The sequence below is a fragment of the Myodes glareolus genome, chromosome 3, assembly GCF_982192425.1.
Source record: "Myodes glareolus chromosome 3, mMyoGla1.1, whole genome shotgun sequence".
Taxonomy (NCBI): Eukaryota; Metazoa; Chordata; class Mammalia; order Rodentia; family Cricetidae; genus Myodes; species Myodes glareolus.
The window spans coordinates 75,317,484-75,344,739 of NC_142028.1; the positions used below are offsets into that span (position 1 = coordinate 75,317,484).

Here is a 27,256-nt window from a genome sequence, read left to right on the forward strand (position 1 = left end):
CTTCTTCCCTTCCTTCAGTGAGGACAGTCTTAATAGAATTCTTCCTTCTCTTCCTCCTCCAGCTGCTGAAACCCCCCCCCCCCCCAATCCAGTCTCAAATGTTTAGGGCTATGGAAGGGGTTCTTTTCCATAGTTCTGGGTGCTGGAGAAGCAGCTTCCCAAGAGGTGGGGTGGGCTGCAGCAAGGATAGACTGGCTGAAAACGCTTCCTTGTGAACTGTTTGGACATGTAGCAAGATAGTGTCCCTGTTGTTTCCTGCTTTTTCTGCACTCCCTCCCGGCCACCTGTACTGGGGGGAGTCAGTCTGAGGTCCTCTGTCGGGGAGATAGTCCCCAGACCTTAACTTCTACAGCAAGGAGGTCTCTTGGGGGAGGGGGTCTCAACTTTAGTTCCCTGGAGAGAGGGGCTGGTAGTCAAGGATGGGTGGGCCCCAGGGCTGCTGTGCTGCCGTGAGAGGCCGAGAGAACCATGTGGCTGGCTCTGCAAGACCGCAATGGCAGTGGCTTTGTGGGAATGCAAAAGGGATTCAGTAACCTGCTATCGATTGCTGACGGTGTGCCAGGCACAGGGCTAGGCACTTTTGGCTTGGCAGTCTGGCTTCCTGTGGGATGAACAGCTGTCCAGAAGAGGAAGCTCATCTCTTTGCAGCTGCTGAGGTGGGAGCCTTAGCCACATAGAGCAACTGCCGCTCCAAGCTGAGGTTAGAAGATTGGAGGAGTCCGAGGGCTGCAGGTCCAGGGTGAGACGATTCACAGGGGGACTCTGAACGGGCTCTCTGAAGTGGGCTTAGATAGGTCAGTAGGAGTTCGCCAGTTCAAAAAGAAAGGATGCTGCAGAGGAAGGAGAAAACTGAAACAATATGAGCAGTCCTGGAAATAACGCAGCGGGAGAGCCCTTGTCTGGCACGCTTGAGGCCTGGACTTGGTTCCCAGCACTGCAAAATTAACTAGTTAATTAAAAAATTTAAACAGTCTGAGTAAAGGTTGAGATATATTATCACTTGTGGCGTGTTCAGAGAAAGCCACAGCAGCTCCCAGAGTCACAGATGTTCTGTGAGGTATCTGGGAGAGACACCCGTGCCTTAACGTTTGGGTGGAGGCTGTGGGTCATCCTACAGGTTTCTTCACTAGAAGATGGTTCAGGGCTATGGAAAATTCTGGGTGGAGACAGGATTCCTAATGAGGATGCTGCTACAGGAAGTCAGGTGGGAGAAAGGTGGCTTGGAGAGGAGGGGCACATGGCCACCGAGAAAGCACCTTGGACAGGACAGGGTGGTTCGTGGGATGTGGAGTGAGGAAGAGGAAGGACTTCACTGGAGTCCTGAACCAGGGACCTGGGGAGGAAAGGCCAGGCCAGGTAAATGTTGAGCTGAGGCCCCATGTGTTGTCTGTTTTAGGGTTTTGGTGGAGGGGTTTAGTTTGAAGATAATCTTTTTTTTTTTTTTTCCTGTAGTTTTAGAGCCTGTCCTGGAGCTAGCTCTTGTAGACCAGGCTGGCATCGAACTCACGAAGCAGCCCCCCTGCTTCCCGAGTGCTGGGATTAAAGGTGTGCGCCACCACCGCCCGGCTTTAGTATGAAGAGTCTTAAGCCAGAGGATACCAGGAATTACGTGGGAGCTAGCAGCCATGCTCTCTCAGGGAAGACAGCTATCCACAGTAGCCAAGAGCTGACTTTGAGGATGAACTGGAGTTTGAGTTGACCTTGAACAATTTGCTAACCATCTCTGAACCCCATTTCTCAAACAAGTGTGATAAAAAACGCACACTTCATAGGGTTTTGGGGGGATCAAAGCCAAACATGAAGTGCTCAGGACAGGGCCTCACATCTTGTATCGTCTCTCAGTGGTAGCTGTTGTTTTCACGTCATCAATAAAAGTGGTGAAAATGCGCTCCTCTGTCAGAATCCCCGAGTCACAGAGCTGCCTTTGGGAACACACAGTGTCCAGGCAGAGGCACCTGCCTGCCGTAGCTGCTGCTCTGAGCTGAGGGCCCTTATCGATGGGATGCTCAACCAGGCGAGGCCAGCTACCTTGTCCCCCAGCCTCATCTTCACTGATGGAGCTGTGTGTTGCCCCCGTGTATTTGACCTTCAGGGTACGGGCAGGTGTAAGAAGGCTGAGGTAGGGCCCTGGAGAAGAGAGCTCTTGAGGTGAACAGAAGGGGATTCTGAGAAGGGGCTGCCTCTGTGGTTTAATACCCCACTTCCTCCCAGGATTCTTTGTTCTGCTTTTGCCTCCAAGGTCCAGATGCACCAAGTCTCGGTGCCCTGGGCCTCTGGGTCTGAGAACTCCAACGTTCTTTCCTTGGCTGTGTATAATCTGCCGCTTCTGGAGACTTTTTGTGGTGCAGCCCCAGGGCTGCCTGGAGGTTGCTTCAATCTCTGCCTGTGCCCCGGGTTTCTGCTTGCTCTTCCTGGTCCCACTGGTGGGCTGGGCTTCAGCTTGGCAGGTGACGCAGAGCCCTACTGGGGCCAGCCAGCCAGGTTGGTGCAAGAGCCTTCTACGTGATCTTGGTCATGGCTGTTACCTAAGCCTGGTCTGAGACCTCTGTGGGGGTTGTACCCAGTGTGAATTCTCCCTGAAATCCGATCCAGTTAGGCCCTGACTGAGCAACTGCCAAGTCTACCTTCCAGACATCAATGCCAGTTTATTTTCCGGGTAGCTGGCCAGCCTGACTGTTGTTTTGTCCCCTGTGGGTCTGGAGTGGTTCTGGGGGCTGCTGCTGCTGGATCTGAAGGTGACTTGACAGTCTGTGTTGGGGCTCTTTGATCCAGAGTACTGTTCTAGAATATTACCTTGGACTGTTCTGTGTTCTTGTGTGTGTGGCAGGGGGTGGGGGGGTTCTTGGCAGCCTCGGAATCCTGTGTTTCTGAGACCTACTTCATGGCCATGTTGGGCCTTTCTTCAGATATGACTTCTACTTTAGCTAGGGTGTCCCAGTCATCTGCAGGAACCCCAGTGCTGCTGGCATGGTCTTGGGTGTGACACCATTGCTTTGAACACTACCCCTCTGCCTGGGTTCCTGAGCAACGGTGGTGGAGCTAACAGCCCCATGTCAAGCATCGTGAGACCGGGCGGGCAACTCTAGACAAACGGGCCTTTGAGTTTGCAACACGGAAGCCGGTTTCTCTGGCCAGACCCGCTTGGCAGCCTGCTGCAGAAGCAGCGGCCACTGGGAATGTTGTGGAGAAATGCAGTGGGTAGGAGCCCATACTGGCTGGCATCCTGAGGCCCAGGGCCTTCGGTTCTGATCTGGCCGGGGGTGGGTGGGTCTGATGAGGCCTTGGGTGAATCAGTGGCTTTTTCCAAAGGTGACTAGTCTAAGGACAAAGGGTTAGAAAGGTAGCTGGGCAGTTAAGAGCATTCATTGGGTTTGGTTGTCCTGGGTTTGATTCCTAGCGCCCACATGGTGGCTCACAACCATCTATTAACTCCAGTTCCGGGAGTCATTTGAGCACCATACTTACATATAGTTGATGCACATACATACATACACATTGAGTAAACCGTAAACCAATTAAAGTGAGAATGATTCCCGGGTGTGGAGGTTACTCTGTGGATGGTAGTGAGCATTGGGCCTGGGTCAGTGAGGATGTTCCCAGCCCCCCTACAGTTTCCTGCTCGGGGATGAGCCACGGTGGCAGGACGGTGGGATGAACGCTGCCACAAGTGTGGGGTGAGGCCCAGAAGGAGCGCGAAGTGGGCTGCAGCATGCTTCAAGTGGGCACCAGCTGAGTAGCTGAGCTAGTGATGAGGTGATGTGGGTGTGACTAAACCCTGCCCCCTCACCTAGGACCATGCATATGCTGGTGAGAGCTCTGTAATGGTTTTAGAAGGAAGGGGCAGGGCTCTGATGCTGTGTGTGCCAGCGGAGGAGGCATCCAGGGGCACACCTTCATTTAAAAAAAATTATAGAGAAGCAGAAAGTCAAAAATAAATACTGCTTCTGAAGTTTCTTTGAAGGCTGGGTATGCGCTGGGGAGTGCCCTGGCTGGGCTGTTTCCTGGGAACTCATGTTCTCACCATGTGTGGACTAAGCACCTACTGTGTGCTGGGTTCCTGCTAGGCACGAGGGACAGTGGGTCGAGCCAGGCAGGTGTGCCCTGTATGTTTACTTAGATTATTTTAGTGGCTCAGAGTCATGTAAGTAAATAAATACGTTTGTGATCATTGATTTGAGGCAAAGTCCAGTAGTAGTTGGCATGTAGTTGGCAGTGTCATGGTAAACTTACTTGAGAAGCACTGTTGGATCTGAAATCTGAGTGGTTACCAGTCAGAGGCATATAGGTAGCCCATTTTCGGCGGTAACACGCATCACGGGCAGGGCCGGGACACAGGAGAAAGGAGGGCACACTTGAAGATCTGAAGAGAATGTCCTGCGGCTGGCTAGTGAGGGAGAACCTGGCAGGTGGGGTTCCAGTGTTTGGGTGGGTGAGTGCTCTAGTTCAAGGTTGCTGTGGAATCCAGATCCAGATTCTGTGGCCATGGGGACCTGACCTGTGTTGCTCATGGGCATAGGGAAGTAGACAGATAGGCAGGCACATAGTAGGTGCTTGGGGAGCATCAAGCAAGCGCAGTGCAGCAAGCAGATGACTACTTTACACTGGCAGATCCGTAACCTGTTTTTTGTTTCCCTGCGTAAACAGTGAGTTTTGAAAGTCTGTTTGTGTCAATTTTGCTTTGATAAAATTCTTGATTTTTTTTTTTTTTTTATCTTTTCTTTCCTCTCTGTCCAGGAAGGAGCGGAGGCCCTGGTGCCCTGCCCTCGGTGCTGATTGCCCAGCAAGAGTGACTGGTATAAGCGAGCAAAGACCCGGTGAGTGTGCTCCAACATGTGGCCAGGTGCATGGTTGTGGGGATGGGGGTCGGGGGCCCTGTGGGCCAGGCTAAATGGTTTGGATTTTGACGTGAGACTTTAAGTCGTGGAGGGGATATCCAACATACACGTGGTTGAGCGATGGTAGAGGCCTGGACCAGGAAAGCAGTGATACGAGGAAGAGAAGGGATTGAAGTGTTATTTAAGGAGATGGAGTAGACAGACCGTCGTGTAGGACTGAATGTGGGACACAAGGGAGCGAAGATGTCTGGCTGACGTTGAGGACGGAGGTGGGTGGGGACTGAGAGGCAACTTATCAGCTGCGGTAGGCATGACATTGACTTTTGAATGGCACCAGGGTCTGTCTGCTTCTCCATTCGCCATGTGTCTGTAGGGAAAAAAGACACCTGTCCCCTGAAGAGTATGTAGAAGGAGCGGGGTCCTCAGGGCAGTGGGCTGGGGTCGTAGAGAGCAAGGCCAGAGAGGGAGTTAGGTGCCTACGTGTGGGCTGGGATAAGAGACTGAAGGCTGTGGACTTCCTCCTAAGGGTGATTCAGAAGCTCAAGTGGACAGCATCCCTTCATTCATCCAGTTGTCCCGTCAGTCACGGACACTGACTAGTGCCTCCTGTGAGCTAGAATGGCAGACAGCACACACGATGAGCATGAGTAGGCTTTCATTTAAAAATAGAATTATTTATTTCTATGTTATACATATGAGTGTTTGCCTACATGTATGTATATATACCATGTGTGTGCCTGGCGCTTGTGGAGGCAGAAGAGGGGGTTGGAACACATACAGATTGTTCTGAGCCCCCATGTTGTTTTTGGGAACTGAACCTGGGTCCCCAGCAAGAGTAGTAAGCATTCTTAACTGCTGAGCCCTGTCTTCTAGCCCCTAGATTTGTACTTTTGTGAGCTGAAGACACCATTGGCTTGTGTACAGGATGGATTGGAAAGGATCAAAGGCAGGAAGCTCATGGAGTGGGTGAGAGGTCGTTGGAGTGGAAGAGGGGGAAATTCAAACTTCTGACAAGTTGGATGTTTGAAATGAGGAACAGGCCTTCAGGGCTTTGCTGACCTGGGTGACAGGTTGTCCCTGAGCTTGGTGGGCCTACCTGTAAGCTTCTTGAAGGTAGGACCCATGCTTCACAGCCATCACCCTGATCACCGAACAGTTCTAGATAGATGGTTAAACAAAGAGGCCATGGCAAAGATTGATCTGGAGCCAGTGCTTGCTTCCTGACAGCCTGTGTTCGATTCCCAGAACCCAGTGGTAAAAGTGGAAGCAGAGAATTGACTCCACAGAGTTGTCCTCTGACCTTCACATAACCACACATACAATCAAATAAATAAAAACTTAAAAAAGAGAAATGGGTCTGGCCTAGATGGAGAGGAATGGGGATGCTATGAGTAGTCAAACACTAGGTGAGATGGGGGTGCTATGAGTAGTCACACTAGGTGAGATGGGGGTGCTGTGAGTAGTCACACTGGGTGAGATGGGGGTGCTGTGAGTAGTCACACTGGGTGAGATGGGGGTGCTGTGAGTAGTCACACTGGGTGAGATGGGGTGCTGTGAGTAGTCACACTGGGTGAGATGGGGGTGCTGTGAGTAGTCACACTGGGTGAGATGGGGTGCTGTGAGTAGTCACACTGGGTGAGATGGGGGTGCTGTGAGTAGTCAAACACTAGGTGAGATGGGGGTGCTGTGAGTAGTCAAACACTAGGTGAGATGGGGGTGCTGTGAGTAGTCAAACACTAGGTGAGATGGGGGTGCTGTGAGTAGTCACACTGGGTGAGCTGGGGGTGCTGTGAGTAGTCACCCTGGGTGAGCTGGGGGTGCTGTGAGTAGTCAAACACTAGGTGAGATGGGGGTGCTGTGAGTAGTCACACTGGGTGAGATGGGGGTGCTGTGAGTAGTCACACTGGGTGAGATGGGGTGCTGTGAGTAGTCATACTGGGTGAGATGGGGGTGCTGTGAGTAGTCAAACACTAGGTGAGATGGGGGTGCTGTGAGTAGTCACACTGGGTGAGATGGGGGTGCTGTGAGTAGTCACACTGGGTGAGATGGGGTGCTGTGAGTAGTCACACTGGGTGAGATGGGGGTGCTGTGAGTAGTCAAACACTAGGTGAGATGGGGGTGCTGTGAGTAGTCACCCTGGGTGAGCTGGGGGTGCTGTGAGTAGTCAAAACTAGGTGAGATGGGGGTGCTGTGAGTAGTCAAACACTGAGATGGGGGTGCTGTGAGTAGTCACACTAGGTGAGATGGGGGTGCTGTGAGTAGTCACACTGGGTGAGCTGGGGGTGCTGTGAGTAGTCAAACACTGGGTGAGATGGACTTATGCAGAGGGGCATAGGGGAAGACTCAGGCCAGGAAGGTCAGGATAAGGATACTATGTGTCCTCCTGTCCTTACTCAGGTGAGAATTTGAGCCGCCTAAAAACCCAGTCTTGCCAGAAGAGTCCCTAAAATAGGAGCCCTTTGGCGAGAGCATGTGCAAATGACACATCTAGAGGGTGGAGATGGGGTGTGTACAGGGCCCCCCGTTTCTGGAGGCTGAACTAATCTGGGGGTGGGGAGATGCTCTGAGATTCTGAAGACCAAGAAGGTACTGATAGAAGTATCAGAGACAGCCTTTGGCTGAAGTTGTGAACGATTACAGGGGGGTTTGGGTTCTGGGGCTGGGGCTAGGTCAGGCTGTAGGCTGCATAGCTTGCCACCTGTGCCAGGGTTTCTTAGTCTTGGTACTGTAAACTTTGTGGACAGGGTGATCCTTTTTGCATGGGGCTGGCCTGATGTTGTAAGATGTCTCACAGTATCGCAGGTTTCTTCCCATTAGAGCTAGTAACGCCTCCATCCCCAGTCCTAACAATCAAACATGTCTCCAGACATTACCTCATGTCCTGTGGCAGGGCAGGATCACCCTGGATTGAGAACCACTAGTTTGTATCACCTGTGATTTCACCAAACTGTACAACCTGGAAACCTAGGGAGAATCTTGGGGAAAGATTTACATCAGTGGATCACTTTAACCCGGTACTGGAGCAGAGTATCTGGAACAAGAGAAAGGCATCTTTTACAGTAGAGACGATAGTGGGTCTAGAGGACCCAAGGCAACAAAGTTCGTGAACATTAATCTGAGGGGCCCCTCCTCATACCCCCTGGGGAAAGGCCTAAAGACTTAGAGTTGTGGCCAGAGAAGGAACCGAAGTTGGCTCTTTTTGATTTTTGTTTTGTTTTTGTTTCTTATCTAGGCCCCTGTTAGGTCCCTGGCTGCCACCCCCTTTAATTTTGACACCCCTGGTTCCCCCTTTGACTCCTCAGAGAGTCAAACACTGAGAGCTATAAATGGAACCTCAGCGTAGCTAAAGGATCCCCAATACTCGAGTGGGAGGGAGTGTTGTTCCTGGCTGTTCACAGAGACTCTGGCCGCCTGGCTAGAGGTAGGGCAGTCTTGGGCTCCTTCCTGCCAGCCATTTCTGCTGGGCCGGGGTCGAGGCTGAGACTGTGATTTATTCCTATCATAATCCGGTGGTTGGTTTGGTGAAAGTTGGAAACATGTTGGTTTTCCCTTCCTAAGTGTGACAAGGCCTGTTTCTGCCTCCGCGGCCACTGCTGCAATATCACGCGGTAAACTGTCCAGGACATGACAAAAGGGCCCAGTGGCAGCTGACCGAGCTGCCACCACAGGTTAGAAGATGAACAGCTCTTGGCTCTCCCTGCCCAGCATGCATCTTGTTGCTTAAGTCTTGGCAGAGCACACCCTGGAACCCTGGATGCCCCTTCTTCTGCCCTTGTCCATATTTGGTCTTCAGTCTCCTGGGAGCCAGGGTCCTGGCCTGAAGAGGAGCAGTGGGGAAGGCTAGAGGAACAGGTGGTATTTGGAGTCTAATTAATATTTGTGAATAATAACTCATGCCCACGGGAAACAAATCAATCTGTGTTTGCATATTCATGAGGGGGTCTTGAGAATGTTCCCAGCTGTTTTCCATCCGGGAACCCCTCGGCCCTGGCGTCACATGGTCTCTTGGGGGCCCTCTTTGGCCCTGGCAGGGATGGTTCGGGTAGACCTCATGGAAATGACACACATTTTCCATGACACACATACATGAGTCCTGTGGCTTGATGTTGTGCCTGCTGATCCCTTTCTCCTCAGAGCAGCGATTCCCAGGCTCTTTGGTTTCACACACAGTTCAGCTTCCAAAAGTGCTTAGGACCAGACAGGGGGTTAGCAGTTCTTTATTTTGCCAAGTAAGGACATTATAAAAAAAAAAACAAAAAACTTCTATCTGCTGTCCCCATCACTTCATACAAGAAAGGACATTTTAGCACCAAGGACAAAATTTGAGAATAAAGGACATTTCTTCCTAAGAAAGGGCAGTTGGCAGCTTTTCAGTGGGTAGCGAAGAAAAAAGATATATCAAAGCCATTCTGAATGTAGAAAAATTACACTCAATTATATCCTATAATATCATATGCCACGTAATTGTTTTCCTGCCCAAGTGTGTCATCTTGGTAGAACCGATGGCCTGCAGTGTAATTCGGAGATGAGCTTGACTCCCCAACTGTTTGGGCCTGGTTTTATCTGAACTGAACAAGGCTCAGACTCACCCATCCGTGCTGGTGGAGTGTGTATCTGTTCTAAGAGCTGCTGTATTGGGTGGGTGCACAAGGTCCATGGCCGTCCAGCAAGGTAAACTTGATCTGCAGGGGACCTGAAGACCAGGGTGTGGGCAGAAGCAACATCTAGACTCAAGCCCAGGCCTGGGACTTCTAATGAGGGAGGAGGCCCTGGAGCTGGGAGCAACCTGACTACCAGACAGCAGGGGCAGGCGCCGTGCCCAGAGTCCAGGGGTGGGAGCAACTTGCTCACACCAGGAGCTGCTGAGAGGGAGAGGCCAGGTTTGGAAGACTGGTTGCCAGAGCGGTTCCCTGAGATTGCGCCCATGTTTATGTATGTCCCCTGGGGTCTCCTGGTGTTTCCAGTTGCCTGTGTCCCTGTGTCTAGGGATCACTGGAGCAGCTCTCTTGGGAGGGAATGCCTATATTTTCAACTTAAAAAAGAAATAATTTTAGCATCTTTCTGTGTATGAGTGTTTTGCCTGCTCGTATGTCTGTAAACTATGTGTGTGTGTGTGTGTGTGTGTGTGTGTGTGTGTGTGTGTGTGTGTGTGTATGTGTGTCTGGTGCCCACAGAGGCCAGAGGAAGGCATTGGATCCCCTGGATCTGAAGTTACAGACAGTCGTGAGCTGCCATATGGGTGCTGGGAATCCAATGTAGGTCCTCTGGCAGCCAGTGCCCTGAACTCAGCCCTCTCTCCAGACCCCTATTTTCAATGCTTCTGAGTTCTTCCTACTCTGTGGATCTGAACAAAGACTTTGAACATTCTACTTACATAGATGGGAGTCTTGGTCCCCAAGTAAGATCCACTGGCCTTTGCTACACTGGGGATGATTAGGTTCAGAGGCCAGAATTTCACTTACCTGTTCTGGGAATGAGACACTATGGTGGCTTTATTGAGTGGAGCTTTGTTCCCCTTTATTTAATATTGACACCCCTCCCCCCTGTCAATGACAGAGTTACATCTCTATGGCAGTGTGCTGGGGAGTTACATTCCTGTAATGCCCTTATCAGGCAGCTTTGCCCACAAATGTCTGTATCCTCTGTGTACACCCACGTGATGTCTGGACCAGACGCTGTTTCCATGTCTGCACCTGGGAGTTACCATGCTGTGATTGCTATACCACAGCTACAGGGATTAAGGCTCTGTAATTGTACTGGGGAGTTCTGTCCCACGATGACTGTGCTGTGCATTTTTGTACCTTGTAACATCTATCCTGTTTCATCCCTCTGTGTCCATACCTGGGAGATGTGCCCCCATGACACTTGTACTGAAGATTATGTCCGTATGGTGTCTGCATTGGGGGGTGGGGAGAATGTGCCTGGAATGGTGGAGCACGGATGTTAAACTCTCTGACTTTGTGATGTCTCACCCACGATGCCTGACCTGTGGGGTGACACACCTCTGAACTGTACCCTGTGTATCTGTACCAGAGCTAGAGTCCTGTCTGAGAACCATGTCCCCGTGGTAACCTGGTCAGGCAGTTCACCACCTGTTGTCTTGATAGCCATACTAAGATAACCATGGTGCTGTGATGAACAGGTCCGGATAGGACCCCCATCCTGACATGGGCCTTTGTGAACTGCACCTCCTCAGCTCTGAGATCACTCAGCAGAACCACAGCCTGGAATAAGTAGTGCTGGACACCACACCATGTCCTTTTAGCTTTATTGCTTTTGCTGCTTCGGTCTCGCTTCTGATTGACAGGGAACCTGTCCCCTTCCCTGTGTCTCTAGCCCCTGCCTCACTTCACAGTGCCACCTGCTTTCTCCACCTCTGCTCACCTGCCGCTCATTCGCCTCATAATCTTTGTCCTAAGTTCAGATAAGGGTTAAAGTTCCAGGAAGGAGCAGAACCAGGTATGTGCTCCATCCCTTCAGCTCATCTGTCCTCTCAACGTGAAAATTCTCTTAGCACTGTGGGGCCCCAGAGTGTGTCCACTGTCCCTCCCCCATTATACCCTGTTGCATTTTCAGAGCATGGGTGAAGGCCTGGCCATGTGCCAGGGTCTTATATGTGGCACTGTGAACACTGCTGCCTGTTACCTGAAGTCCCCAGGCAAGGAACATGGAAAAGGGACCTTTAGAAGCTCACCCCTAGGGCTGAGATGTCTGCAGTAGACAGTGTGGCCACTGAATGACTTCAACAGCTGGCTACAGAGTGACAAAGGCCTGTAGCCAGGAGAGCAGGCAGGGTCTTGATGGCTTCAGCTAGCCCCAAACACAGTCATCCCCCTTCTGCTTTGGATACCTGGAACAAGGGAAGAGGGAGGAAGCGTGGATGTTGAATCTTAGAGTCTAGCATTCCAATTCTCAGTCACTAAGGCCTCCCTATAGTTTGTCTTTGGGGTAGGAAAGTGCCATGGGAATTGGGTAGGTTGAGGGTGGCCAGGCAGGGCAACTGTAACTTGTAGAGAGCAGTCCTGGCGAGCCCTGACGGGTTGTGGCTTTGGCTGCGAGCCTTTGACAACGTGGAACCAACTGCTGCTGAGTCTGTGTTCTGGGGCCTGTGCTGCCTGTGCTGTGTGTGTTGGGCTCAGCCCCTTGCTTCCCGAGGAAGGGCATCAGGATGCCCCAGGGACGGTGTAAATCTGCCTGGCTGCTTACAGTTCCCATCTCGGTCTTCGGGTCCCCATCTTTGACTTCATTTCCCTGTGCCCATCCCCTTAATGGTGTGAGTTGGGAACTCAGTATCTGGAATGGACCAACCCTGTGCTAGTTTCTGACTAGCTATATGTTCCTTTTTCTGGGGGTTAGAGAGTACCCTGACAGCCTCTGTACTCTTTCCATAGGGTGGGTTGCCCCTCAGCACCAGGGAAGGAATTTGGGTAGCAGTTGCACAGTCCAGGCTGGGACTGTTGCCGTCAGCTCTGAATGGGTGGTGAGGATGAATGGGTGGGGCCAAGAGGCAGCCTGGGTAGGAGGGACACGAGTAGATACCAGCTAATGCCCTTCTGCCCTTCTCTCCCTTACAGGTGGATTGTCTTGGGCTGTGGCTGGCTGTGGAGTTAGAGCCCTGGAAGGCCTCAGAGCCAGCCCCAGGGAGGATGATGGTGACCCTTGTGCCTGCACTCGTCATGCTTGGTTTGATGGCAGGTGCTCATGGCGACAGTAAGTCTGACTCCTCATCATACAGACAGGCCGGGGTGAAAAGCGGCATACCCTCTAGCAGGTCTCTAGAGTGGAATACAGACTAGGTCCTAGGACAGAGCAACAGGATGACCAGATAGCTACCCCTCTAGTCCTTCTGTCCTAGAGACCCCCATCGGGAAAGCCCCCTTCTAAGGGGTACCTGCTCCTTCTGTTGCCTCTGAACATCTGTGGAGCACTTGGGTATCTCCTCTGCAGAACTGTGAATATCTAAGTGTTTTATGGAATTGGAGAGCTGGGTCTTGGATTGTGTGAATTGTGTAGACTTGTGCTCTGTCCACATTGCAGATCTCTGTAGAAGGCCCCATGTAGAAGGAATCATGAATAGCACACCAGATGTGTCTCCAGGTCCAGGGAGGGCTCAGAGCTGAGTTACCCGGATCCTTCCCTTTTCCTAGGGACCTTCAAGGCAAAGGGCACCCTTCCCTGAGCCAGGCCTGCAGTCCCTGGAAAATGGGGAAGATAGCTACTGGGCTTGCAGGAAGGAGACGGAGGTGGGAAAGGAAAATAAGTGTTTGTGTGTTGGGGGACAATTTGTCCCCTACCCAAGTCCAACTCTGAACTTTGGTCTCTTCCCTGCTGCTGCCCTTCCCCCTGCCTGGCACTATAAGACTGGCCATAGCCCGCCCTGTCACCATGGTTACCACTGCTTGGTTACTGGTGGGAGGCGGAGCACAGGACAGGCTTAGCCAATCTGCAGGCTGGGGGGAGGGGCAAGGTTTTAGCTGAGGTCCCTTGGGGGGAAGGGGCTATTCCCAGCCTGTCCTGAACCCAGAGGCAGTCCAGGGCCAACCTGAGGGGTCAGGCCCCAAGGCAGCAGGCCATAGGGATCCCTCTATCTCCTCCAGGTCTCTAGACAAGAGCCTCATCCCACCAAAGCTCTCTCTCTTAATGGCTCATTAATAATTCAGGAGCCAGTCATAGAAGGGGTGGCCCTGGTGCACCCCTCCCTTTGTCCTCAGAGGCTGGGCCCTGGGTAGGGTAGAATGGGAGGGAGAGTTCCCATTCACTGGAGAGTAGCCAAGGTGGTACAGGGCTGGGGGCCTAGAGGAGAAGTTAGGTGGAGAACTTTAGAAAAGGGAATGGGGGTGATCCTCAGGCCTGGCTGGGGCTGAAGGCAAGAACATGGAGCTACAGGGTCAGGCAGGAGTCACACGCTAGGTTGGCGAGAAAGTGAGCGTCGGCCTGGGGTCATCAGTGGCCCTTGGACATTGAAGGACTGTTGTCACTCTTCCCGCCGTCCTCAGACAGTCTCGGCCCCAGACGGCTGGGGAGGACATGGCACTGAGTTGAGAAAGTGTGGCCTGAGAGAATAGCTGCCTTCTTCCTGCCTCTGACCCAGCACGCCCCAGCCTGCACCCCTCGGCCCCACCCTCCTGTCTGCCTCCAGTTTTCTCTCTCCAACTGGCATTACCACCCACCTGGTCACCAAGTCAGGAACCTGGGCCTCCTCCCAACTCCCTCCCTTTTATCGTACATGTAATCCATCTCCAAGTTCTGTGGCCTCCACCTTCTGAGTGTCTTTGGAATGCATCCACTTTGCTCTCCCTAGCGCCTTCTGCCAAGCCTCCTTTAGCTTCTGCCTGGGCTTTAGCATGCTCAGCCTTCTGCTGGTTCCCTGCCTCCAATCCCTTCCTTCTACCCCATCCTGTAGTCCACAGGGAGACTCAGGTTGCATTAAGATACTCAGTTTAAACTCCCCTCCAGCCCTTCCTTTTCCCAGTGCCTTTGGGGTCAGGGCTAGTATCTTGCTGTCTGCTAACTTACCCTTCACTGCCTCTCCACCCGTAACCTGCCATGCTCTGTCCTCTCAGCACACACAGCTCTGTGTCCAGGCTTTCTTCATTCTTCCTATTTCCTCTGCTTGAAACACTCGTTCACTGTCAGGCGTGGTGACACAGGTCTGTAATCCTAGTACTTGAGGGGTGGAGGCAGGAGGATTAGGAGTTCTAGATTATCTTGGCTACCCGGTAAACTGAAGACAAGCCTGGGCTACTTGACACTCTGTCTCCAGAAACAAAGGAGTGGGGGCGAGGCATTTTCTCGACTCTTCCCTGATCAGATCTGACTCAGCTGACACTCTTCCTAGAGCAGAGTGGGTCATGCTCTGGTCCTCTGCACTCCTCACAGCGTGCTGTGTGGCATTTTGCCCTAGGTCTGTCTGCCCCGGCAGGCTGGGAGTCTTGGGAGTTGAGACATTTCAGTTCAGGGTCTGGAGGGGGTGGGGAATAAGTAAAAAGGGTTAGAACAGGCCTGACCTCTGTGGGACTCGGGAGGAGTGAGGTGGAGCTGCCTTAGGGGTGGATTTCCAGGAACCTACCTGCTGGTTCCTTAGTAATTCAATCACAGAGACCAAGCATGTGCTTGAAGGTGGGAAGCAGGTGAAGAAGCCTCGGCCAAGGGTGGACCTCCAGGTGCTGTGGCTGGAGCACTGTGCCAGGCCAAGGGCTGCAGTCAGGGGTCAGAGTCTGCTCTCCCAGCCTGCCGTTAGGTGACACTCACTTTTGAATCTCTCCCCACCATGGCCAGGCTTGGATTGAACTTCCAAAACTTCTCGCTAGGGCCAAGCAGCCAGACAGGGACAGGGCTGCTGCAGAAGGCAGGGCGGCTGCCCCCAGAGAATTGACGACCAGAGCAGTGAAGCGCAGAGCGGACAAATGTGTTTCTGTAGGCCTCTTAACCAGACAAATGAATGGGGGCCCTGGCCTCAGAGGGCAGTGGAGAGAAGCAGGGTAGAGAAGCAGCTGCCAAGAGTTAGCCTGGAGGCCTAGCGTCAATGCCTAGTCAGCTCCAGTGGAAATCTGGGTACGAAGGTATGCCTGTTTACATGGATGCCCACTTCTGGAACCTCACCCAGTGTCTCCCCAGTCCAGGGTTTTGTGTCTTCATGATGCTGGGGCCGGGAGGGGGGGGTGAATATGGATATGGGGATAGAGGTGGTCTTGGTCCAGCCCTCAGGCAGAGGTTTCTGCTGGTCTCGTGTGTGTTAGGTGCTTAGATAGAAAGAATCCACTCAGACCTGTCACAGGACAGAACCCACCGAGCTGGGCACAAGTCTGAGCTTCACAGAAGAGCAGGAGTGGGTTGGGGCAGCACTGGCACAGGCAGTAGCCTGAATATCTTGGGAGGGTTCCTGGAATAGAGGGCCCCTTAACGTTGAGTGGGCATTTGCTAACATAGAGTATTGCCCAGCGAAGAAGTGAGACTGGCAGGGAGAAAGAGTCCCTGGGCTTCTGAGCTTAGGAGAAAGCCAGAGTGAGACCTTCAGATAGATAGCACGGGACAGCCGCAGGACCCCAAGATCCAGTGCAAGTGGGGTCCTGGTCATGGCCACGTTATTTGCAAGCCACAGGAGTTCACGGGTGCCTGGTAGTTCGAGGGATGGGTGGTGTGCAGCAGATACAGGTACAGGTGAGCTGGACCCTGAAGACTACGCGTTTCCCCTCCTCCAAGAGCCCCTGACGTTGGAACATGGCAGGGCCCTCCCGCTTGTGCTTACGGGTGGCCTGTCTAGACCCTGCCCTCTGGAGCTTCCGGCACAAGTGCTTTCTCTAAGCCTGTTTTCCTATTGCACAACAGGAGTAATCACTCCTACCTGTAAAGGTTAACTGAGGTCACGTGGGCAAGGCACCTGGCACCTATTAAGTGCTCCCCCTGTTGGAGTGCCTCCTGGAACTAGGATTGCCTTTGAGTGGACTGGGCTTGGGAAGGTTGCCAGGAGCAGTCACAAGAGCTCATTAATGAGTCCCCAGCTCTCTGGCCACTCAGGGCCTGGGAAATCACCTCCCCGACAACTCCCCTGCCCTCGCGGCCCTTCGCTGTGTGTGTGCTTCTCCTTCCTTCCGTGTGCAGTGCTGTTTATGAGCCTGTGTACATGCGCCCCTCAGGGGAGGCACAAAATAGCAATCAGTCTCCCTGTGGAGGAGCCTTGGAGGTGGCCCAGTTTAGCTGTCCCTGGAGTTGCATGCCTGTGGCCTCTCTAGGGGGTGTGCTCCCCTAGTCCGAGCCAATCCCTTCCTTTGGTCACTTTCTCTCATCTACAGAGTCAGGTGTTGACACGTAAAGACTGTCCCAGGATATCCCACTGTGAGTAACCGCCCACGGGGCTGGGTGACACAGGACATGACTATGACACAAAGCTCGCCCTAGCATGTTCAGAGGTACCCTGTTTTCTGGACTCAGAAGTTCTCATCACAGACTAGCACAATGGCTCAGCGAGTAAAGGCCCTCAGCACCGGGCCAGAGTTCATTTGAGTCTCTGGAGTCCGTGTGATGGAGGAGAGAAGTGACTCCCCAGTGTGCACCATGCTCACCGTGGTGCACATGCATTCACACACACGCACAAATAAAATTTGCAGGTTTTTGGGTTTTTTTTGTAAAACAAAAGAAATGTTCTGTTTTGACTCAACACTAGTTGATCAGGCCCAGGGCAGAGTGGTCATAGGTTTTGCCTGCCTGCCTGTCACCCCAGCTGACAGTGTGAGGTAGGCCAGGCTTCCACTCTCTGGAAGAGGGGCTGATGAGGAGTGCAAGGCGCACTCAGAGGCAGGCCTGGATGGTGGGTAAGTGCACCAGGGCCCAAGCTAAATTGTCTGTGTAGTGCCTGACCTGGCAAGTTAATACAAGATACTTGTTGAAAAAGGAAGAAGCTTGCCGGGCAGCGGTGGTGCATGCTTTTTAATCCCAGCACTTGGAAGGCAGAGGCAGGTGGATCTCTGTGAGTTTGAGGCCAGCCTGGTCTACAGAGTGAGTTCCAGGACAGACTCTAAGGTTCCAGAGAAACCCTGTCTCAAAAACCAAAAAATAAAAAATTAAAAAAAAATAAAGAAAAAAGAAAAGGGAAAAAGCTGAATTTAGAGAGGCCAGCAGGAGCAAATTTGGGGAGACAGTGTAGAGACAAGGTTTGACTGTGTTCCCAGAACGTCTCCTGAGGAACAGGAAGACCTGAGACTACCTAGGACTCTGGAATAAGGGGCGGCAAGTGTCTCTGGAGCTCTGTGAGGGTGGGTCCCCTTGGTATGAAACAAGGCAAGGCCTGGCCGTAGAGGGGGCCCCAACCCTGGGTAGCATAGGATTGAAGCAGCACTGCCTGTCTGATCCTGGGCAGCACCCTGGTGCTTGTCCAGCCTCCCTAGGGAGAGGAGTAGTTCCACCTCCCTGATGGCCCCAGGCCTTGAGCACAGTCCAGCTCCACACAGCTTCCAGGCCTGTTCCTCCTGGCTGCTCATGATCTACCTGGCTCACCTGCCCAGCCTCTCTGCTCTTTGTTTGGCTCGGGAGGCTCCTCCTCTCCCCACCCCACCCCAGCACACTCCTAGTCTTTCTGGTTCTTCAGGTTCTCGTCTGGTTTCACTGTAGACACGTTGAGGCAGGACCTGGAGGGGCACTTCTTCCCTGGGTTTCTCTCTTGCCTGGAGGGAAAGTGTATGCGGGAGGCCCCAGTCTCTACCCCACCTTCCCACCCCTGCATTCCTTCCTCTGTCCATTTTTTTTTCTCCGTTTTGCACCCCTGGGTGTCAGGAACTGGATCAGACAGTGGGACAGAGCAGGAGACAGGACAGACGTGGGATCTGCCGTGTCCAGGGTTAGGGTCTGTTTGGGAAGCAGCTATTAAATATCAAAGAGGTGGAAAGTTGTAACCTCACATGCATGCTGAAACAGAGCACACTGTGGGAGGCAGAGAGCTTAAAACCATGGACTAAGCTAATGGGGCAGGTGGGTAGGGGTATGGGATGGGTGTCTGAGGAGATGATGTTTAAAGGTGACTTAGGTAAGAGTTTAGTGGGTAAAGGGGTAGTCTAAGAGGTTCTTAGGAGAAGATGCAGCTTATGCAAAGGCCCTGAGGCTGCGGGGAGCATTGCTTATTCTGGGCTCTAAAGCCAGGAGCCTGGTTGGGTCAGACCTGGCAGGGCTGTGTCTACTGTGATAGGAGTTTGCTTTGGCTTTTTTGGGGGGGAGGGGGAAAGAGCAGTGGGAGGCCTTTGAGGAGGTTTGATCAGGAGGAGGCTGTTCTCTGGCTTCTGAATAGAGAAAAGAGGAGGTGGGATGGGGTGGCACAGGCAGGGACATCAGCTTGTTCAGTCAGCAAGTTGTCCCATGGAGGGAAAATGGCACTCTAAGTTGGTGGTAGTGCAGATGGGCTGGGAGCTACCGTAGGGTGGGAGATGAGAGGTGACCTTAGTGGAGAGGGAGAGTCCTGTCAGACTAGTACAGGCAGCAGTGACAGACTCTGCCACCACTCTTCACAAGGCCCCCAGTAGTCTCCTGGGAACTCTGTGTCGGGTGTCTTGGTTAGTACTCACTGGCTGTGTGACTGAGACCACATGACTTGGTCTCTCAGCCTATGAGGAAGTGAGATAAAGTACCTGGTGCAGAGTGGGTGCTTTTCTGCCAGGGCTCCACAGGGGGCCTGAGCTCCTGGGCACCGAGCAGGTAGTCTGAAGGGCTCGTTCCCAAGGCGCTAGCTTTCCTGGAGCTGTTCATTGGCTTGATTAATAGGAAATGGATCCCCTGTCAGGATTAACGAGGCATTGCTACGTCTCAATGAGCCCAGTTCTCGGGGCTTTTGACCCTGGGTGGTGGGACTTGAAGGGATAAGAGGCTGTGGGTCAGCCCTGGCATGTCAACCAGGGTGTGGCAGGGCCTTGTCTGAGCTCCTTTCCTCCTCTGGAGTAGGAACTCAGGAGCTACCCATGCTGTGGGAAGGCAGTTGCCAAGCCAGTGGGGGCAGGGGTGGGAGGGGCAGTTATAGGAAAGCATCCCTCTGGGAAGCCATCCAGAGCCTCTCAGGAGCTGGAATGTCCAGGCCTTTGGGGCTGGTGGAATGTGGGGTGAGGGGGAAGAAGGAGTCCTGGGGTCTGCCTAAGGCTTTGGGTAGGTGGGAAGTCTTTAGGAGAGTCTGGGGCTCCTCCCAGAAAGAAGTTCTCCAGAACATTTTTTGTTTTTTGTTTTTCCTGGAGCTTGGAATCTCAGTCAGAAGCAGGAGACACATGGAGGCAAGACACCCCCCCCCCCGCAGAGTCTGTTCTCTGCCAGCTGTGTCACAGTGGACAAATACCTTGACCTCCCTACACCTCGATTTTCTCTGTAAACAGTAATTATAGCACCCACCTCCTCAGCTTCAAAGAGTTGAGGGTTCAGCTCTTTGAACAGGGTCTGGCTCTTATTAAGCACTATATAAAAGATAGGTATTATTACTGTTTTCATTAGTCTTTCTTGCCCCTTGCCCCCAAGGACTGCTACCTGCAGCGTTAGATCATGCCTGATGTGACCATGCCACCATGATTTAGTGCCTCTCTCTCTTCCAGGCAAACCTGTCTTTGTTAAGGTCCCTGAGGACCAGATTGGGCTGTCGGGAGGGGTAGCCTCCTTCGTGTGCCAAGCCACAGGGGAACCCAAGCCTCGAATCACATGGATGAAGAAGGGGAAGAAAGTCAGCTCCCAGCGCTTTGAGGTTTGTCCTTGGCCTGCTGGGAGGACTGGGTAGGCTTTAGGGTTGGCCTGCTCTCTGTGTGGTCATTCTCTTGTTCCTCCTAATCTCCTCCCTCAAGGGCCTTCTGGGGATGTGAGGAAAAGCGTCTCCAGTAGATCCCCACATGTCTAACAGGTATGACCACATCTGTCCTGTAACAGGTAATTGAGTTTGACGATGGAGCGGGGTCAGTGCTGCGGATCCAGCCATTACGGGTGCAGCGGGACGAAGCCATCTATGAGTGCACGGCCACGAACAGTGTAGGCGAGATCAACACAAGTGCCAAGCTCTCGGTGCTTGAAGGTACGTGCTGAGAGCGCCACGGCGCGGTGCCCAGGTGGGCTGAGGATGGCCATCCTGGGGTGGGTGAGAGTCAGTGCTGACCAGGACTGGATCGCCAGCCTGCGCTGAAGCCAGCTGTGTGCTGGCTGACCTTAGGCTCTGCTGAGCTGGGTCAGCAGAGGTGAGGTGCTGCAGCTGTGCAGTCCTGGGGCTCTGTGGCTGTGGCAGTGAAGCCTGGCAGTTGGTGTCGGCGTCTTCCTGGTGCCCAGATCAAGGAGCTGGACTCTGTGTGCGAATATTTATGTCTTTTTCTCCTCTGGGGGCTCGCTCATTCATTCACTCTCACACTTTCCCTGAACTGCCACGAAGCCCAGGATCTCACTTGACATGTGCCACCCTCATTCAGTGTCCAGTAAATTCTGTGAGGAGTGGGGACCCTTGGCTTCTGGGCCTTTGCTAGGACCCAGGGTGTACGGGGAAAGAGCTTCCAGAACTCTGAGTGGTCGATTGGAGGCTTTTCGAGTGGCGGTTGGAGAGCTGGAGAGCACGGAGGAGGAGAGTTATTCAGTGGGCCTGGAGGATTGGGCTGAGACACGAAGCCTTCCTTAAGACATAGAAAACCACAAATAGGGTGGGAAGTGACATGATTAAACCTTAACCACAATGACTGCACGAATCTGAATGTGCATCTTCAAAATACCGCATTGGTTGTTGCTTTCTTTTTTAAATGCAATACCAATTTCTGTTCACTGCTAAAAAACTGCATGTAGGATAGAGAATAGGGAGAGGTAATGATCTCTTACCATCCGACCTCTACTGCTATTGGCTATTTCTTGGTAGCCCATTTTCTGTGTGTATGATTTGTGTATGTATGTCCATATATTTGTTCCATGACTTTGGATTTTGTTTTGATTTTTCCCATGTTAGAGGACAAACTCGACTTTTCAGACAAACTCACTCGCTGAACCTACTCACCTATTGGGCTGCCTGAGGCACTCTAGGAATCCACCTATCTCTGCCTGCCTTTCCTAGCCCTGGGGTTCCAGGCACTCAACCGCCATGCCTAGCCTCTTACTCGGGTGCAAGGAAACTGAACTCAAGTCTTCGTGCTTGCTCAAGAGGTGCTTTACTGAGTCATCTCCCCAGCCATTGCTTCAAAAAACATACCATGAACATTTTCCTTGCCATTAAATATTCTTCTGCATCATTATTTTTAATGGCTGTGGGTAAGCTGTCACATGGAAGCACCCTAATTTATTTAGCTGTTCCCTTTTTGTTGGGTGTATATGTTCCCAGCTTTCAGCCTTTGTAAGCAGGGTGCCATACATGTCCTTAAAGATAATGTCGCTTAGGCGATCATTCTGTATTCTAGGTTCATGGAGGAATTGCTAAAGTCAAAGGGCACATGCATTTTTAAGCTTTTGATATTTCTAGAAGATTATATCAGTTTATATTAGCAGAGAGCACATAAGAGGGCCTCTTCCCTGCACATCTTCACCAGCAGTGGAAATTACCATTAAAAAAATCTTTGCCAAGTTAATAGGCAAAAAAATGGCATCTCAATTTAATTTGCATTTCTTTGATTACAAGAGCAGTTGAACATCTTTTCACATTGGCCATTTTTACGCTTTGACTTTATCCGTTCACACACACATCCATTCAGTAATTCTTGCATCTGTGTGTCTTGTGTGTGTCAGTGGGTTCTAACAGAGCTGTGTTAGACCCTCCCCTGTAGATGGGCCATAGATGACACTGGTTAAGACAGGGACCCTGGACTGGTAACTGTGCCTCTGAGCCTCGTTTGTTCCGTCTTGGAGCCAGGACGCAGTACCCACTGTCCAAGCTAGTATGGCGCTTTAATTACATTGTAAAGTGTGTCCCAGGATTTCAGTGTGAGTGGACCTGGAAGTTCTACATTCTAAAGCGTAGACACTTGAGCTGCTTGCTGCCACTTGGTGTCATCTGGGTTGTGTTAGCCCCACTGTCCGTTCCATCTGGGGAGCGAGAGCCCAGACAGCCTGCGCTGGGATGAAATCATTGGTTCTGAGGTTCCTTCCTGACATTTCTGACCTCCATTTCTCCAATTTTATGACCCAGGAAAAAGTATTTCTGTCCCAAACTTGAACCTGTTGGCATCTGCCCCTGCAGAGAGCCATGTGCCCAGCCTGGTATCTGGGTGGAGGTCTGGGAGACTGGAACCGCGACCCCTGTGGCATCTTCTGGGGCTCTCCGGCTGGGGAGCAGTCTCTCCTTGTGAGAATGGAAAGCTAACTCCTCCCAGACATCCCCACTGCCCTGGCAACTTCATGCTTTAAAGGATCTCTTAAGGCCTGGGGAAGAGGGCTCCCACTTGCAGAGGGTTGCCATTAGGAACGGCCTTCCTGGTCAAGAGTTTCTTTTCATGGATTAGGGGTTATTCGCTTTTAGGTGGTGGTGGGGGTGGAACCCAGTACTAGACACGTACTTTTATCCCCAGTCTTGGGACTGGAAGGTGTCTGGAGTGTGGGAGAAGTCTCTACTGTAATAGAACATTTGGAATTGTGGGTCTCATGAGCCCCTCCTGCTCCTGAAACACAGCACCAGCAAGACAAAATGCTGACCTATGGGTCTTTGTAACCTTGACCAGCTTGAGGCTTGGCAGAAAGGAATGTCAGGGGCTGGGACCTCAGCGAGGCATCCTAGACTAACCCTGTCCAGTTTCCTCCACATTCCTCCTTCCTAGGGTTCCAGGAAAGCTGGGGTGCATGTAGAAAATAGGTGAAAAGATGGCTTTTTTTGGAGTGCTGGGGTGGCACCAGGGAAGAACCAGGGCCATTCTGTGAGACCACCACAGAGGCTTAGTAGTGAGGACACAAACTTGGTTCGGGGGCTGGGAAATAATGCTTGAACCCTTTACCCGTGTCTCACACAACGTGTGCACCTCCAGACACACAAGGGTGTCAGCCTGTGCATCAAGATAGGTGCTTTAAGAGTGGCTGGAGAAGCCTCGGGAGCCTGGTCCAGGTACAGGGTCAATGTATGTTAAAAAGGGAACCCCACCATCATACTTCCTTTGGGAGCCCTCAGCCCTTGCCTCATCCCATTGCAGCCTCTGGGGACACTGCCAGGCCAGATCCCTCATGACTGCCCCGCTACTGGTGACTGTGTGAGCCCTTAGCCCACTGTCCTGGGATGGTCAGTCCATGTGCCAGTGTCCTGTCTATAAGGTGGGGTGTCCAACACAAGGTGCCTGGGGTGGGCCTGTCCTGTCCTAGGCTGTGACGAGTACCAGGGCCTGCCGCCCAGCGTTCCTGTCTGAGTGGTAATTGAAGCCATTAGCGCGCCAGCCTCTCCCTCGCCGGGTAATGGCAGGAAAAGCTCTTCTCGCTCCGCACTCTTGAGGCGGTGGCTGAATCATTCCCCCTCCAACCCGCCCGCTGCCGCCACTGAGACAGGGAATCTGACATTTTCCCTCACGAGGGGTGGGGGAGGGGAGTCAGGCCTTGATTCTGGGCTTTCCCTTCAAAGGTGTGGGGGGGATAGTAAGGATGTTGAGCTCAGTTTGGAGGTCATAGACTCCCCAAGGGGTTGCAGAGTCCAGGCCAGGCAGAACCATGGTTGGGGAACACCCTAGGGGGAGGCTGAACAACCAAAGGTGTAGGTGGAGCCTTAGTAACTGGATAGGTTCTGGAAGGGACACAGAATGCCCAAAGGAAGATGGGGAATCATCTTCCTGGGAATCATCAGCCTGTGAGCTGATTAGACTGTTTCTGACTTGTCCTGGGGGCCAGGCTCAGGGACTTAGTGTTTGTCTTTTCATGGACAAAGCAGCTGGTGGGCTTACAGTGGTGTGAGCATGTGTGTGAGGTGTTGTATATACACAACACTTTGTATGAGGGGTGCACCTCTTATCAAAGGAGTTGTGTAGTGGGATCTGTGCATGTGTGTGCCTCAGGCAGTGGGGGAGGCATGTGTAAGCAGGTGGTGTGTACTTTATGGGTTATGTGTGCATCAGGATGTGTACACACGCACATGTGCACAGCAGGCAGTATCTGGATTGTGGAATACATATGGCAGGCAGTGTGTGTGTGTGTGTGTGTGTGTGTGTGACACAAGGTTTACAGCAGGTGGTATTATACCTTAGCTTTGTGAATAGCAAGAGAGTTCACGGCCTGAGCTGGGTGTGAGTAGGGTCAGTCTGGTGCTGGTGGGAAGTCAGGGGTGTCATATTCAGATGTGTTGTCTCTGGATGCCACCGAATCTCTGCTTAGATCTGTCGGGCAGTGATGGATGCTGGGCAGCATGGTGATCTAAAGTATTATTGGCATCTGCCACAGTGGCACCTCGGCAGTTCCTATAACCAAGCCAAGAAGAAGGCACACTGGATGAGTCCCGACTAAACTTGGCTTTCGGAGGCTTTAGGACCTCTCCTTTTTTCCCCACTTCCCACCTAGCCCTCTTGGCCTTCTACCTGCTTCCCTCTGGCTCCTGTGTCTGCTAAGTAGGCAGGGCTGTGTCGCCTATACCACTTGGTCCAGGGATCCAGCTAGAGTGTCTAACATTGCTCACCTGGCAAGGCCATGGTCAGGGGTGTTTCAGTGTAACACTGGATCTTGGCTTATGTACTTGTTCTCACCGTGGTAGACTCTGAGGCTATGGGGTGATGAATAGCTTAAGACACACACACACACACACACACACACACACACAGAGTGTGATTAGCAAACTATGACCCGCCCCTTGGTGTCCTGCCTGGGCCAGATGAGAATATGTTTTCCTAGGGAGCCATCTTTTGCTGCCCTAAACCTTTCTGTTCCCTTCACTTATGGTAGAAAGATTTGGGTAAAGAGGTACCATAGAAAGTCCCAAATCTGGAACCCCAGATAGCCTTGTTCTTTCCTGGCAGCAATGGCACTGCCCGCCACTGGCCCAGCAATCTTTGGGACCTAACCTCCATTCCCTGTGACCACATAGATTTCAGGACCATGCTATAGCTAAACTTTGGGCCCCATTTTGAGATGGTAGGAAGGCACTCTGGGGCAGAGTACGAGCTGGAAGGTCAGGCCCTGGCTTTCTTGGTCCCTGGAATCCTCTCGTCTTTCCAGTTCTGGTAGTCTTCAAGGACCCCAGTGAACTTCTTTTTTAATGGATCCTCCTGTGATATGGGGTTATCTCTGTTAGTGGTGTACATAGAACACTTCCCCTATGCCTAAGCTAGTTCTCAATCCCTGTGGTCACAGGTGGCTCTCAGGCCTGTTTTGTTCTTTGTGTTTTGTGTCTTTGTGACCATGGGCTTAACCAGCAACTCTAGAAATCTAAGCTCTCAAAGTTGGAGGTTTTAGATGCCCTTGGATGTATTATTCTCCATCCTTGATAAGGTGTCCTCACCCTGGCTGCCCAGGGAAGGAAAGGCTTAAGGGCAATGGCGTCATCCGATTCATGTTTCATAGAAGTCCTTGTTGGTGCACAGTCGGGTGGAAGTGTGTCCCAGCAGTGGGGGGAAGATGTGGTCGGTCTAGGCTAGAGCGAGCTTTACCCTGAACCTTGTCGTGAGCAGAGGAGAAAGGGAGAGAGATCAAGAGCATGCTAGGTGGCATTCTCAGCTGCCTCGCTCTGAGAGCCCAGGTAGCTCTGGGTTCCTGGTTCCAGACCTGAGTAGAGGTGGGATCACTTTCTAAGAGTAGGCCCAGTTTTGAGAGGCTGAGTTGAAAATTGCCAAGTCAGTTGTATGCAGGCATCCAGGGAAAGATGTCGAGAAGGCCTGGTATGGCCTTGCCTGGCCCCCTTGAGGGGCAGCTGGAGATGGAATCATAAAGCCAAGAAGCCAAGACAGAAGAATCTCCAGGAACTGACTTTAGCTGTTGGGTGGAGCTTCCTGGGAGATAAGAGGGGAGCCAGGAATAAGGGAGGCAGTGGAAGTTGATGGAGGAGTGTGAAGGAGAAGCCAAGTGAGATAAGCATTGGGCAGTGAGTGTCCTTTGGATTTAGCTCTGGAGTTGCCACTGACCTTGGCTAACGCCCTCGGGAAGTGGCAGGGGTGGCAGCAGGGCTGCAGGGGGCTGAAGAAGGAGTGGGAGGTTGTCAGTGGTCCCAAGTGACTGGGAGCAAGGCTTGAACCTAGAGAGGTAAACGGTTGAAAAGAATATTCATGGAGCAGAACTGGGGTAGAGGAATACCAGGAGCGGGAGTACCCACATAGCCAGAGCCAGGAACTAAAATGTGGGGACCAGGCAATGGCCCCTGGGTTTACTGAGTATGCATGGTAGGGAGGCCTCACCTGCCAGGTTGAGTAGGACGCTGTGGAGTGCCAGGGAAGCCCGGGAGGGGGGGGGGGATTACTGAGAGAAGGAGGCCTGGCTGCTGACAGGCCCCAAACAGCTCAGACTCAAAAACAAAACAGGCTTTTAAGATGCCAAGTTTGATGAAATCTGAGTGCTAGAAGAGGTGGGAGTTTTCTCTTGGAAAAACAGCTGAAAGTCGAGACTGAAAGCTGCGAAGGGAGATGGGCCTTGAGGCACCTCAGGCCCCCCTCACTGCCTGGGAACTTGGGGGTGGGGTGCAGCTAGGCCCTGAGAACGAGAGCTTACAGGTTTGGGGGGGGGGACAGGACTGAGGTGGCCTTGGGCTTCCTCGGAGTGCCTGAATGGCTGGGTGGGGTCTGGCCACCCACAGAGGTTCCTGCTTGGTTTTGGTCTTTGCCTGTGTCCCCAGGTGCATGCGTCTTAGCATATGTGTCTCTCTGATGGTGCATCTCTTCACATTTGTGTTCCATATCTCTGCGCATACCGCCTCTGGATCTGCTTGCGGGAGTCTGTTTCCACAGGTGCTTGTCACTGCGGATGCCCCTCCGCATGCACATGGAGGCTTCTATTTTTGCACCTGTCTCTTTTTCCATGTAGTTCTCTAGGTCCCTGGCTGTGCATGTTTTTAAGGTGTCTGC

General features: G+C 52.4%; 1 protein-coding gene across 8 annotated transcripts in view; it reads left to right on the top strand.

Annotated features, from left to right (window-relative positions):
* The window catches only part of Ptprf (protein tyrosine phosphatase receptor type F), an 84,025-nt gene that overhangs the window by 1,899 nt on the left and 54,870 nt on the right, over positions 1 to 27,256 (top strand). For 3 of the 8 annotated variants that reach the window (XM_085698789.2, XM_085698792.2, XM_085698791.2), the window contains exons 2-5: positions 4,735 to 4,814; positions 12,410 to 12,545; positions 19,892 to 20,037; positions 20,217 to 20,358. In XM_085698789.2, the coding sequence (XP_085554915.2) occupies positions 12,482 to 12,545; positions 19,892 to 20,037; positions 20,217 to 20,358 (352 nt within the window). In that variant the 5' untranslated portion in view covers positions 4,735 to 4,814; positions 12,410 to 12,481. Of the gene's footprint in view, positions 1 to 4,387; positions 4,407 to 4,734; positions 4,815 to 8,483; positions 8,504 to 12,409; positions 12,546 to 19,891; positions 20,038 to 20,216; positions 20,359 to 27,256 lie in introns of those variants that run through there. The other 5 variants (XM_087904678.1, XM_085698794.2, XM_085698793.2 and 2 more) reach the window with 3 other exon arrangements.